The sequence below is a fragment of the Alligator sinensis genome, unplaced genomic scaffold (genome assembly GCF_000455745.1).
Source record: "Alligator sinensis unplaced genomic scaffold, ASM45574v1 scaffold1060_1, whole genome shotgun sequence".
Classification (NCBI taxonomy): Eukaryota; Metazoa; Chordata; order Crocodylia; family Alligatoridae; genus Alligator; species Alligator sinensis.
The window spans coordinates 331,723-344,741 of NW_005842907.1; the positions used below are offsets into that span (position 1 = coordinate 331,723).

Sequence of the window (13,019 nt, forward strand, 5' to 3'; positions counted from 1 at the left end):
CGGCCCAAGAGCCGGGGGCCTGGGGTCCTGACTGGCCTGGAGGTGGGCCAAGGCTAGTAGCCGGAGGTCCTGGGGGGGACCACACCCGAGAGGGGAAAAGGGCTTTGGGGGGCTAGTAGCCCGGATGAAGGCGGAGAGGCCGCCTGATCAGGAGGGATCATAGAGGGGTCCTGTTTAGAAGATTCTGGGGCCCAGCGTGGGGGCCGGAAGAGATGAACACCGAGGTGCCATCTGCGAGGCTTGGGCTGCGGTATTGGGGGAGGTCGGAGCCGCAGAGAGCGCCCCTGGCATCGGGGCATTACAATGGGTAGCCTCCTGCTTGATTAACATCTTAATTGAGCTAATTATCATCAAAGGCGTGGTGGGCGAGACAAGCGGGTGGTTGCCCACCAGACAAGGGCCGGGCTGTGGAGACCGGCCCCGGGAGGCCCCCTGTCACGCCCTCCATGGCTTCCAATGTCAAGGCCAGGGCCCTGCAGAGAGCCACCTGCTTCATGACACAGCCCCAGAGCAAGACCCACCTGTGCCCTGACGGGGGCAGGATCCCGTGGAAAACCGCTATGATGATGCCTCCGTCGGCTGTGCTGTATCGTGCACGTGTGCCCAAGAGGGCAGAGCTGGGACTGCTCAGGCATTATGCACTTTCCACAAAGCAAGCCAACATGCCGCCGCCGCCCCATGCAGCTTTCCCACGCATTGTGTCAGCAAGTCAGATGTTTCAGACCGACTGCACAGGCCCCACCAGTAGGAGCAAGGGCAGCAACCAGCAGCAGTGGCTGGTCTGTACAGAGGAACTGCCTGCTGCCAGGGGCCAGAGGCACCCTCAGCCAGGGGCTGAGCTGTTGGCTGACCACGGGGGGGGGAAGCTGCTAGTCGGCAATCCTGGGTCCTGTGGGAAGTGTGTAGAAGCGGTGTCAGACCCCCTGCCCCTCCTGCTCACAGCCAGTGCCCTCTGCATTTTACCTAGGGTCTGCCTCAGTGCAACCTGGGCAGAAAACGAGAGCCAGCGAGGAACCTGCAAATGGAGGAGGGAGAGGAGAGGGACAGGAAACCATGGAGATGCCATGAGGAAGGAGAGGCCCGGGCAGACAAAGGGGTGCAGGGAAGAGCATGCGGGCAGTGGAGGTGAGATTGAGGCCATAACTGAAGTGATCACCTAAAACCATTTTAAACCACTTTAAAAGCAATCTCACTGGACTTAGGTAGACATACTTATTGCAGGCTACGCATGACTGACACGTCTGTTAAATCAGAGCAAAAGCATCGCACCAAGTCTGTGTACAAAGTGAGGGCATCGCACAAGTTTCTGCAGTTTTGCTTATTTGGTTTCAAGATGCATCTTCAGCTAAGGCAGCTTAACATAGCATAAACCAGGCAAGGACCCTGCAGCCCCTGCTATCAGCCCCTGCGCACCTGGATGGACACACGACCCCCCACGCCTCAGCCATCCCACACCCTTCCACCCGCATTGCATCTGTACCCTGTTAGCACCTTTCCGGCTCATCTACCTCCTCTAAAAGCTGCATCACTGTCTCCATTTACAGCAACGGCAGTCTCACTGGGGAGAGGCTGCACACCAGAGGTGCGACTAGGCAACCCATCAATCCAGTGCAAGAGATGGCAGCAGCCAGGGGCTCCAGAGACGAAGCTATCGCAGGCTGCAGGGCTAACTGTGCTTCTGCTGGCTCCATGGGCCTGTGAACAACTCCAGTCACTTGAGCAAGCGGACTTTATTCACTTTCTTCTGCTTCCTGCCTCCAGGCTGCTGGCCTCGGAGATGGCTAGCATGCGCTGTCATCACAAGAGCTCCACATGGCAGCAAATCCCCGTCACTGTCATCCCTAGGAGAGTCACAGCATTGTTCCTTTTCTCTTTGCACCCAATGGTTGTTCAGAGCGCCCAGTGTCAACCTCGTGTCCATGCACCGTGCTTTGGTGCACACGGGGCTCCTGCACTGCAAGACATCTAATGCGAACAGTGTGCCTTTCCTCGGAGGTGGCTGGTCTGATCAGCAGTGCTCTTCCTGGGTCTGGAGGGAACAGCAGCTGGCTGCAGTGCCCGAGGAGCAGCTCTTGCTCGGCAAGCACTCTGCCTCACGCAGTTCCCACCGCTCCAGGGAACGGCGGTCTTCTCTCCCACACTCCCAGGTGCACAATGCTGCACCGCCCAAGTGCTGAAGGAGCTTGATACCATCGAGCAAATGGTAACATTTCTCCTCTAGGGAATCCAAGGGACGAGGCTGCTCTCTCCCTGCATTGCTGTCATATGGGGCTGACAACATGTTTGGAATGACCTCTGCCCACACGTGTGGCTTTCACTTTTGCGTGATGGCAACACAGGGCAGGGTCTCAGTGGGCTGTAGAGAGTGGCTTTCCCACAGAAAGCTATGGCAAGGAGGAGGCAGCCTGGTTTTCCTGGGGAGCAAGTATTATTGCAGCTTGGTTACACTGTCATGAAATAAGGGAGGTGAGCTCAGCACAGTAGCTGGTGCCAAGCGCAGAGCCCAGGGCAAGCAGCAGAGGCCTTGCACAGAAGATGACACTTCAGAACAAAGGTTCTTCACAGTTCGAGTGGCCAAGGTCTGGAACGGGCTCCCAAGGGAGGTGGTGCTCTCCCCTACCCTGGGGGTCTTCAAGAGGAGATTGGATATGCATCTAGCTGGGGTCAGGCCTTGCACAGAAGATGACACTTCAGAACAAAGGTTCTTCACAGTTCGAGTGGCCAAGGTCTGGAACGGGCTCCCAAGGGAGGTGGTGCTCTCCCCTACCCTGGGGGTCTTCAAGAGGAGGTTAGATGAGTATCTAGCTGGGGTCATCTAGACCCAGCATTCTTTCCTGCTTATGCAGGAGGTCGGACTCGATGATCTATTGAGGCCCCTTCCGACCCTAACATCTATGATCACTAACACAAGCACGTGCAGACACACGCTCAAGGTGCATTTCTATGTTTGATAGAGGGCAAGCATGGATGTACCAGACCTGGGTGGGGGATGCTCAGGAAGGGAACATGTGGATGGATGTGGAGTGTCATGATCAAGCACTGGCGGCCCAGAGCCAAGGGGAGAGCAGGGTCTGGGACAGAAGAGCAGTCAGAAAAGTGAGCCAAGGAGCTGGGGTGAGGCTGGGCAGGAACGTGAAGAAAGGCTAGGTCATGGCGGGATCACTCACGGTCAGAGGAAGACATGATGGGCAGATTACAGAATCACAGACAAGTAGGGCTGGATAGGGCCCCTTGCTTGAGGCAGGATCATCCCTATCCAAACCTTTTTTTCTTTCTGGGGACAACCCTCACACACAACGACCAGGCACAAGGTCTGAAACACCCAGAACAGCCTTTAACCTGCCACAGGTAAAGCAGGGAGATGAGGCCAGTCACATACTGCCACTGCAAGGACAGGTCATTGGTTAAAATACACTCGAGATCCAGGGAAGAGGACCATGCCGCCTGCCTCCGAGGAAGGGGACCCCCTCCCTCCCTTGCACGACAATCTAATCGGGGTGAGATTCCTTCCTGACCCCACATGTGACGATCAGTCTGACACCGAGTGGAGGAGCACGCCCTCCCAACCAGCGATCTGAGGGATTTTAAATCCCAGCAGGAGCACTGGCACACCCCAACCAAGGTCCCCAGCCTTGGCTGCAGCTCCACCCAGTGCTTCTTAGGAAGGCAAAAACCCAGACACCTATAGGACCATGGAGGGAAAAAGTTCTTTCTTTGCCCTGCGCAGCAGCCAGCAAAGCCCAGCAGCCTGGGGACAATCCTTCCCAGCATCAGTGATGATGAGGAGACGCCACCCGCGTTTTCTTGAGTGGCCAGAAAGTCTGGCTGAAGTGGGAGCCTGTACAGCCCTGCACTCAAGTTCACAGCCAGACCTTTTGGCCACCCCCACGCAGTCCAGCTGTCAGAAATGCTGCATGGCTCTCAGTAGTTCAAAGCCAAGACGGGACCTGCGAGCACGGTGGAACCTACCTCAGCTTTGGCCTCCTCCTGGCTGCGAGCCGCCTCCCTCCGCTGGACACTTAACTGATGGATGAGCTGCCCTTTGGAGGCCACCTGAGCTCCCAGGTCCTCTTGCTCCATCCCTCGCCCTGATGAAGAGTTGCTGAAACAACATATGCAACACACTAGTGAACAAAGGCCCCGGCAGAAGGAGGAGCTGAGAAAAGGTGGCAATCAGAGATGTGCCAGGGCCAGGGACCCGGTGGTTGCAGGGCCTCCTCAGCAAGCAAGCCTGGAAAGAAAGGGCTTGCCCAGCTCGCAGTAACCGAGGAGGCATCCTTCCCAGGACTCCAGGCTCGCACAGGATTCAGCTGACAAAACACAATGCAAAGCTGGTCACGATCCCTTCCGGCCCCTGAACAGCCTGTGAATGCCAACCCTGTGATGCCTGAGCAGACACCGCTCACATCTCCAGAGTCCCCACTTCCGGTCTGCAACCCCCTGCGCCAGTCTCTCCTGACAGGAGCTGGTCCTGCAGCCTTCTGCTTTACAACATGCAGCTGCTTGCAGCAGCGGGGTCAGGAAAAGCCCCATCTGGGATCCACCCCCACCTGGCCTGGCAGAGCCTCCTTCTAGTGACCAAGAGGGGCAGGGCACATCCTGCCACGGAGGAGTCCCATACACCCTGCCCTGGCGTTCAGGCACAGTGCACAGCAGAGATACCACCTTGCAGGAGCTCAGGCAGTGCCCCCCACCACGGGGCAGAGGGAGCACATCATACACATCCGACAAGAAATGGGGGAAGGGGCAAGGCAGACGGGGCATCCTCTGGCCCTCATGAGTGGGTTTCCCCTGAAGGAGGAGTGTCAGGAGAGCGGCAGAGCCCACAGCGGCTCCCAGAGGCCCATGTGCCTGTCAGAGGAGGGGTCTGTGCACAGAGCCAGGCTCTCCTGAAGGGATGGGGTGCCTGGCTGCACAGGCACACGGGTGGCGGCACAGCAGGGCAGCGCGCCAAGCGGAGGGATGCTGGGGAGGTGTGACCTGAAGGGGCACGATGTGACCTCCCCCTGGAGCAGGACGTGCCTGGGTTTCCCTGCAGACTGCGGCCCAGCAAGCACGGGGGAGCACTGCCGGTCCCTCCTCGCGCAGAGGCTACTCCTGGTGCGCTTCCCGGCTGGTGCTGGGCGCAGGCAGAGCGGGGCCGCGGGAGCCGCGGCCCCATGCAGTGCCCACCCAGGCAGACTGTGCTGCCTGTCAAGCACGGCTGGCGCTCTGCTAGCAGGAAGCCAGGAGGGCATCCAGTGGGTAGGCAGGGCTGGGAAAAGCAGCAGCCATTTCCCCACTTGTCTGTGCAGTCAGCAAGTCGCAGCCAGAGACATGAACTCCATTGTCTACGTGTTCGTTTGCAGCGAGGGACTCAACAGCTGGGTACGAGGAGCGACAAACACTGAAGAGAGCCCACAAGCAAGATGCCGTTACAACACAACCAGCCCCGAGCCCGTGCGTGGGATGCGGTCGGTCGGGAGCTGTCCACTGCACTGTGCTGCTGCGGCAGTGATGAAGCAACAACCCTCCACAACAGCACTGGGGGAAGGAAATCACCTGGAAGGCTTCACGTGTGCCCGAGCTCTCGCGCTTGCTCTCTTCCACACGCACAGAATGAGCAGATCTCGGCTCTGCCTACTGGGAACTTCAACCCTCAGGCTAACCCTAAAGCAAGCATTAACCTACTTACTGCACCCTCAGGCAGTTTGCAGGGGCAGGAAGCTGAGTGCTTGGGGAACAAGGTGAGCAGAGCTCAGCATTTAGCTGCACTGCCCTGTGATCACCTGAGGGTGACCATACGAACAACTCACTGTATTAGCAAAGGAGTCGGGGGAGCCCCGCCATTTTTCAGCTGATTCCCCGATGTGGCTGGAGAAAGGTCGTGCTGTTGAAACGCAGCATCGCTGCTTTGAGGGAAGGACTGCTGCCGCAGCTTTAAAGCCTTGTCTCCTCTGCTAACAGGTGGGGAGTAGAGGCCCGGTGAGCCTTAGTGCGGTTGTCATCCCCCCCTCCCCTGCCCTTCGCGAGGCAGAGTGCAGCCCCCAGCCCCCCTGCTCCCCAGGCACAGGGACCTCTCGGGGGTCACAGCAAAGCCAGGAAACGGAGGGCCTGACCCTGGGAATACAGGAGACACGCAGCCAGACAGCATGCGGGGCCCTCGCTGCCTGGGGCTCTGCTCACGTGGAGCTCTGCCTGCCAGCGCTCTTCAGTTGGGCTGCACATGGTCACAAGACCCCCCCCTGCAAAACGAGTCTTGCTCCTGCCGTGTGACCAGCTCAGTGAACCCACTCGCCGTCTCCCGCACAGCTCGTCACCCGGGGTCTCGGGAGCAAGCTGCATTGCTGCTGTCCAGGCACCCGCGGCACGGCACTGGCAGGTCCAGCCTGAGGAGTCTCAGCAAATGGCTGTCCCCCACCCTGCTTCCGGATTTCCAGTCCTTCCATGTTCGTCTATCCATAGGTAGCACCATTACACCACGTGCAAGTAAGCAGGCCTGAGGTGCAGCATGAGCTAATACCTGTGCTCAGGCCTTCCGAAATTCAGGGCCTGTGCATCATGCTGAGCCTGGCTTGTGCCTTGAAGATGCTATGGGGGCCTCTGGAGAGCCGGCATCCTCCTGAGCAACAGCAGCCCTCGGAGCGTGCTGGGCCCGAGGCTCACGGGGACCCTAGCATTGCTCTGTGCCTGCTAAGGGGTCGGGTGCATGGAGCCTGCGCGAGTCCCTGGTACCAGCAGTGCAGACTAGTGGCCCAAGGGGCTTCAGGGGCACTTTGATGCCAAGCCAAAGCAGGTGCTATCTCCACATGCATCTGCTTCCACTTGACCCCCACATCCAGGGGAACATTTTCTCCTCACTCCCACCTCATGCTAGAGCAAAGGAATTACAAGGTCCAAGCCACCCTGCTTGACTTTTCCTTCCCCACATATGCTGTCAGTGCCCTATGAGTGAGCAGCTTGCCTCCTCTTAAAGCCTGTAGTAAGCTTTAATCTACTTAGCTGGGATTAATGAGAGATTTGTTAAAGACTTAAAGATTCCACACACTTTGCTCACCGCTGTTAGTGACAGACATCAGGCAATCAGCCCGATGCAGTCAGGTCGTTGCCAAGCACGGGCACTCGGCAGGCTCCGGAGCTGCGGTGACTTGGTACTGGGATGCCGAGAGCGTCCCGGCAGAGGTCTGCAGGGGATCGTGTGGGAAGAGACGCGACAGGACCCATGTGCCCCACAATCCTCTGAGGGCGAGGCTGGTGCCGCAGATTGTAGCCGTGCCTCTCGGGCCTGCCATCGCCGCAGCGCATCTCTGTGATGCCTTCCAAGGCCTGCGTTTCCCCAATGGATGCAAGTGGCATCCTCCACGGGCCCGCCGGGCAGCAGCACCTCCCAGGACTTCAGGAAGGGGGAAGAGACTGCTTCCCCCTGGGCACCAGTAACTGCATAAGGACTCGCATCTCCCAGAGATGCCTGGGCAGCTACACGCACGGCTACAAGCAGAGATGACCGGTTGGGTTGTCAGCAGCGTCCCTCGCCCATCGCCATCACAGCAACCTGTCCTCACTAGCAGGGCAGGCTCCAGTTCCTAACCCTGACCTCAGGCTAGCTGGTTGGATCCCGTGAGGCAGCAAAGGACCGAGGCATAGCTAAATTAATAACAAGCATCAGGAAGAGGGAACGAGCCCAGCTCCGAGAGGCAGAGCTTAGCATGGGCACCTGACAGTGGCTGTGGGAGCATAACAGCTCCCGGAGCTGCCATGGCAATCTCAGGGGCAGGGGCAGGGGCAGGGACCAGACTGGCCACTGGCTTGCTGTGCTAGCAAAAGGAGCTTAGATCGGCCCTGCCAGCAATGGTCCTGCCACAAACCCACTGACACGGAGCTCTCCAAGCCTCCGCAACTGTGGCAGGGGCCCAGGTGGCTTGCTGGGTTTGGGCACAGAACAAAAAGGAGAAGCAGACAATTGCTGCGGGGCAGGGAGCTGGCAGCAGGGCAGTGGCCTTGGCTCTGGCCCGCTGCAACAAGGCTCCTTCTGCGGAGGGCTGGCCTGGTCCACTACGCCCCTTCCCCGACGCTGCCTCGAGCACTGCTGGCTTTCTGCACTGGCGGCGTCTCCAGCTCCAGTGCAGGGCTGGTCACACTTGTACGAGGCCTTACAGTCTAACGCGCTACGTGATGTAGGGACAGTGGGTCAAGTTGGGTCAGTAGGTTAGGCAGAGACATGCCGATGCCACTGCCCTTATCAACGGCCTCCAGCGTAGCAAGTGCCAGGGAAGGGCTGCTGTGTCGGCCCCCCGCCGCGGCGATCGGTGGCCCCCCGGAGCAGATCCCGGAGAAGCCCAGCCAGCAGATCTTCCCCCTCCCCCACAGGGCCACAAGACAGTTTCATCCCCGCTCCTGCCTAACACTGACACTGAGCCCGGGAAAGCACATGGGGCCACAGGCTCATTCACACACACGCACCATAGGCAGGTGCGGGGACATGCCCATGGCTGTCCTAGAGGCAAATCACATGGCCATATTGGTGCTGGGACAGCAGGTAGGGATGTCCTTCCATGTATTGCCCCCAGCTGTCAGTGTGCGGCCCTGGGGCCTCCAAGACACATCAGCAGAGCTCAGACGCCCCTTCCATCGGCAGCAGGCAGGTGCTCAAGGGCCAAACCCTGTTCACCAGAGCACCCCGTGGCTCTGCACCTCCTCCAGGCTGCTCCAATGCAACACGCTCTCCCTGGCCCCAAAACCGTGAGCTACTGAAAGCTCCCACTACCCAACCGGCATGAGTAGCGACTAGCCCGGGACACGCTGACACAAACACAACATCCACACACCGAGTAGGGCCCAGCCCCAGCCCCTCCAACAAGCAGACTGTGCCTGGAGGCACTCAGGGACTGCCTGCAAGGTCGGGCTCTGCTGCACTACAGCTTGGCGAGCCCAGGGCATGCTCTAGGGAGCCAAAGGCAGAGCACTGCACTGGGAGCCTGCAGCTGCCATGCTCTATCAGCACACTTCTGGTGCAAGGTGAGACAACCACTCACCTCCACCATGCCTCTATGCAAAGCCACAGCTTGCCAACAAAGTCCCCCCTTCCTGCGACAGTGCTGTCCAGCTCCCCTGCCCAGGAGAGGAGCACAGACACCAGCACTGCACAGCCCCCCAGTGCCTACCACGGCCCTTCAGAAACGCTCATCCAGGCATCTGGGACTAACCAACCCAGAGACGCAACACTCAGGCCTCACCCCCGAGGGCAGTTCCTCTTGGGACGCCTGCCACGGCTCCATGACAAGGCCCATGAAGAGACCTGGCAGTAATCAATACGAGTCCCAGCTGAGCTACGGGATGTGCCCTGGCCTGCCCACGTCACAGCACAAACATGGGGCATCAGACCTCCCTTCCTCACACTGCCCCCTCCTCGCGCCCTGACCTGCACCGACCTGGCTGGCACTGGGCTCTGCTGGTCAGACCTGCATATGTCTGCAAAAGCCACGGTAATGATTAGGTGGTGAGCGCAGCAAGCTCAACGCCTAGCTTGAGGGTGCTTTGCTTCATCCATCTGACAGTGGCCAGCAACCCCTTCCAGCACATCACTGCCCGGTTCGCTTCTCCAACCAACAAGTATAGCATGTCGCATCCCTCAGCAGTGCCTCTTCCAGACAGAAAGAAAACAAGACTGGTGGCAGGCAGACAGGAATAGGGTCTGTGGTGGGGAGGGAGGATGGAGGGTGCCCCAGGATCCTAGCATGGGGAGATGGGGGCACAGAGACCCTCTCATAAAAGAGAGACGGTTCCAGGAAGGGGGTGGGCAGCTGGCACAGAGGCAAAGGTTGGGCCAGAAGAAACTACAGTGTGCATGCAGTGAAGACGGCCAACCAGATAGTCTTGTGTTTGGTGATTTGTGCAGTTTAAGGTCTTGTAGTTCCACACTTGCAAGGGCTGGAAAAAGCTGGTGAGAAATACAGACACTTCAGTCCCTGCGCCAGGGGAATTTCCAGGCTGTCACCTGAAAAATCATCTATGGTTGTGCTGAGCAAAAGGTGCATCATACTCCTTACAGAAGCAGTCTCCAAATGGCAGGGGCACAAAACAGAGACTGCTGAGGGTCTTCAGGTTCATAAGGCAGTATTCCCCCCGATTCCCCGTGATGGTGATGCCTCAGTCCCTGCCCCACAATTACTGAGGACCTGATGGCAAATACACAGAACCAGGCAGCCCCCTTCTGTGGACATGCGGTTTCCTGCAGATTGATGCAGCAACCGGAGTTCAGAGGGGCAGCCCTGCTCATGTGCGATGCCTTTGCTTTGCCACGAGGCTGTCTGGGAACAGCCACATCTACTGCACACATCAGGCAGCACCAGAAACTCCAGCATCAGCCATAAGAGTCCAGCCGGCCCGCAAGCATCCTGAATGGTGACTTCTGGCTCCATGGGAGCAGGGAGAGCCCCGCGCCTTTAGATGTGGATGCATCTGCTGAATGGGCTGGTGAGAGTGGCCTGCAGAGTGGGGTTGTGGGTCTGCTGGCCACTGCAGACAGGAGGCGATGCAAGCACGTGCAAGGTGGGAAGGAAGTCCGGGCCTCTGGCCACCTCACAGCCACTTTTCTGACTCAAAGGATCCCGCCGGCCTCCAGTGGCCCAAGGTCCTCTCACAGCAGCATCAGGAGAAGACGAAGAGCACCCTCCCCTACGGTGCTACCCCCTGCCCTGCCCTAAGCAGGCAGATGATTTCTCTTTGCTGGTGACCAGCCTCCCTCCAGTCACCAGGGCTGCAGCACTGGTGCTCTGCACTTGCAACCCGCTGCACACGGGGCTAACACCTGCTGCTTGCCAGAGGACCCCGTTGCCACCTCCACACCCCCACAGGGCACGCTGCACGCACTCACTGCTCAGGCTGCAGGCAGGGTCTCAGCTCTGTTGGTGAGGACCTGTTGGTCGGGGGCGCAGCTGGGGCTGCTGGCCGATGCCGCCTCTCACACAGGAAGAAGGCAGTGCACACCGAGGCTTGTGCAAGGCTCCACTCTGCAGCCTACAGGTGTGCAAGGCTGTCACTGTTTTCTTCACCTGTCGCCTTCCCTTCCACATCTCCTGTCCTCCTGGGGACAGGCAGCTCAACATCTGGGTGCTCCTGTCTTGGGGTCCTTCGCACTATTTCACTCGCATACAGCAAGGCAGGATGGCAGAGTCATCGTTAACGTTACAGGTGTGCTCTGCCCTATACGGCTGGACTCGTGTGGAAAGCTAAACACCTTTCCCTGCCAGAAAGCAGCTTCTTGGCCCACCTGGACATAGGGGACCCAAGGCCAAGAGCTGCTGCCAGCCCCGACCTCTCTGCCTTCTGCGGCAAGGTCAGCTTGCACAGCGCGCAGTTGCTCTGCACATGATGTGTCACCGCCAAAGCACGCAGCGCGCTTTGTGATCAAAACGACTCCCACCTGGACCACAGAGCCGGGTGTGTTCCCACACTTCACAGTCTGCCCTCCTGGCTGGCTCCGACAAGCCTCTCCAAGCACACGAGCCCTGGTGCCCAGGGGAACATGAAGCACAGAAAGAGCCTCAATATCTGCCCTCTGCTTTCAGAGCACTCTGAAGGCTGGTCATTGAAACTAGAAACAGCTCCAGCTACGAAGCTCCAGGACTCCTGTTCTGCACAGTGGCACCAGCAGCTCTTCAAAAAGGCAGGCATAGATCCCTCGCTCAAAGCATGAGCTGGGCACGACCCATGTCAAACACCACCATGGCCAGGAGCCCCAAGCACCAGTCCCTGACACGCAGCGCCCATGAGCTGGATCGTCTCAGAGCCCTGTTGGAAGGAGCAGCCTCTTCTCCCCAGTGTCCCCAGTCAGAACAAGTGAACGGCAGCTGGGATCACCCTTCCTCCTTCCTTTCCAATGGGTCACGGAGCCCAGTGCGCCAGTCGAAGGGGCTGTGGAGAACTCACGAGTGAGAGGGGAGGCACAGAAAGGAAGCATGTGTGTGGCAGGGAGACGGAGAGAGAAAGGGGAGCTTCGCCTCTTGTGGGTTAATGAGCATTTGGCAGTGCAACGTCTGCTGCTGCAACCAGGGAACACTTGGAGGAGACTGCTCAGAGCCCTCCTGGCAGGGCAGCCAGCCAAGCCGCCTTCCCCGCGTCTCGCAGGCTCACTTTTTATAAATTATGGGAAACACTTTTAGACAGACACTGGCACTCATAAATTATACAGCCCATTTGCATATCCCAGTCATGAGACATTATGCAAATGTGACCTGATTTGCATAATGGATTCCTCTTGTCGCTTCACTTGCTTCATGCTTTTAAAAAACAAAATGAAATAAAATGAAAGCACGAAAGGTGAAAGCAGCAAGTTCCCAGCACTGCCACGTCCCCTAACTGCATTGTCCCCCACCCTTCGCGCAGCAGAGACCAGGGCGCGGGAGAGCACAAGGGAAAACAAAGCGCTCCCGTGGTAAATTTGGATCGTAATTACAATGAACCAACTTTCCCCTTGTTGAGATTCCTCCCCACAAGCAATGCATCTGAGCCAATTAGGGAGAAAAAACAGCACAGGGACGCAGCACCAACGCAGGGAAGACGAAAGGGTTCCCACTCCCCACCCCGCCGCTCCCAGTGCCTTGGGATGGGGAGCCCTCTCCTCCGAGCCACCCAGCGAAAGGCGGCAGGCAGCGAGAGGGCATTTGTTACCACCAGCCTGGGGGGCAGGGGGAGACTTGCTCCCGCGGAAACTTCCGCAGAGCTTGCATTTCTAAAGGGAGGGTGGGCAAGGGGAGGTGCGAGGTGGGTTGTTGTGATTATTTATAACAAACTCGAATGGCAACACATTGTGGAGGACGAGGCAGTGGCACGTCGGCTCCCATCAGCCGTACTCCAATAAGCAGGCACGGCTCTCTCAGCCGTTGCTAGTTTTGCTGCGGGCTTTTCCCTGCCCCCCTGCACCAGCGCGAAAGGCAGAATTGTGCCAAGCGGCTGGCGTCTGTACCCTGTGGGAAAAGTTAACTGTAATTCTTCAGCTTTTAAAATCAATTAACCCGTGTGTTAATTAACGTCAAGTCGAC

General features: G+C 58.4%; 1 protein-coding gene across 1 annotated transcript in view; it reads right to left on the reverse strand.

Moving 5' to 3' along the window:
* Window positions 1-13,019, reverse strand: part of LOC102370021 (putative ciliary rootlet coiled-coil protein 2) — a 106,820-nt gene that overhangs the window by 37,431 nt on the left and 56,370 nt on the right. The window contains exon 5 of the mRNA XM_025192226.1: window positions 3,970-4,102. Within this exon, the coding sequence (XP_025048011.1) occupies window positions 3,970-4,102 (133 nt within the window). The remainder of the gene's footprint in view (window positions 1-3,969; window positions 4,103-13,019) is intronic.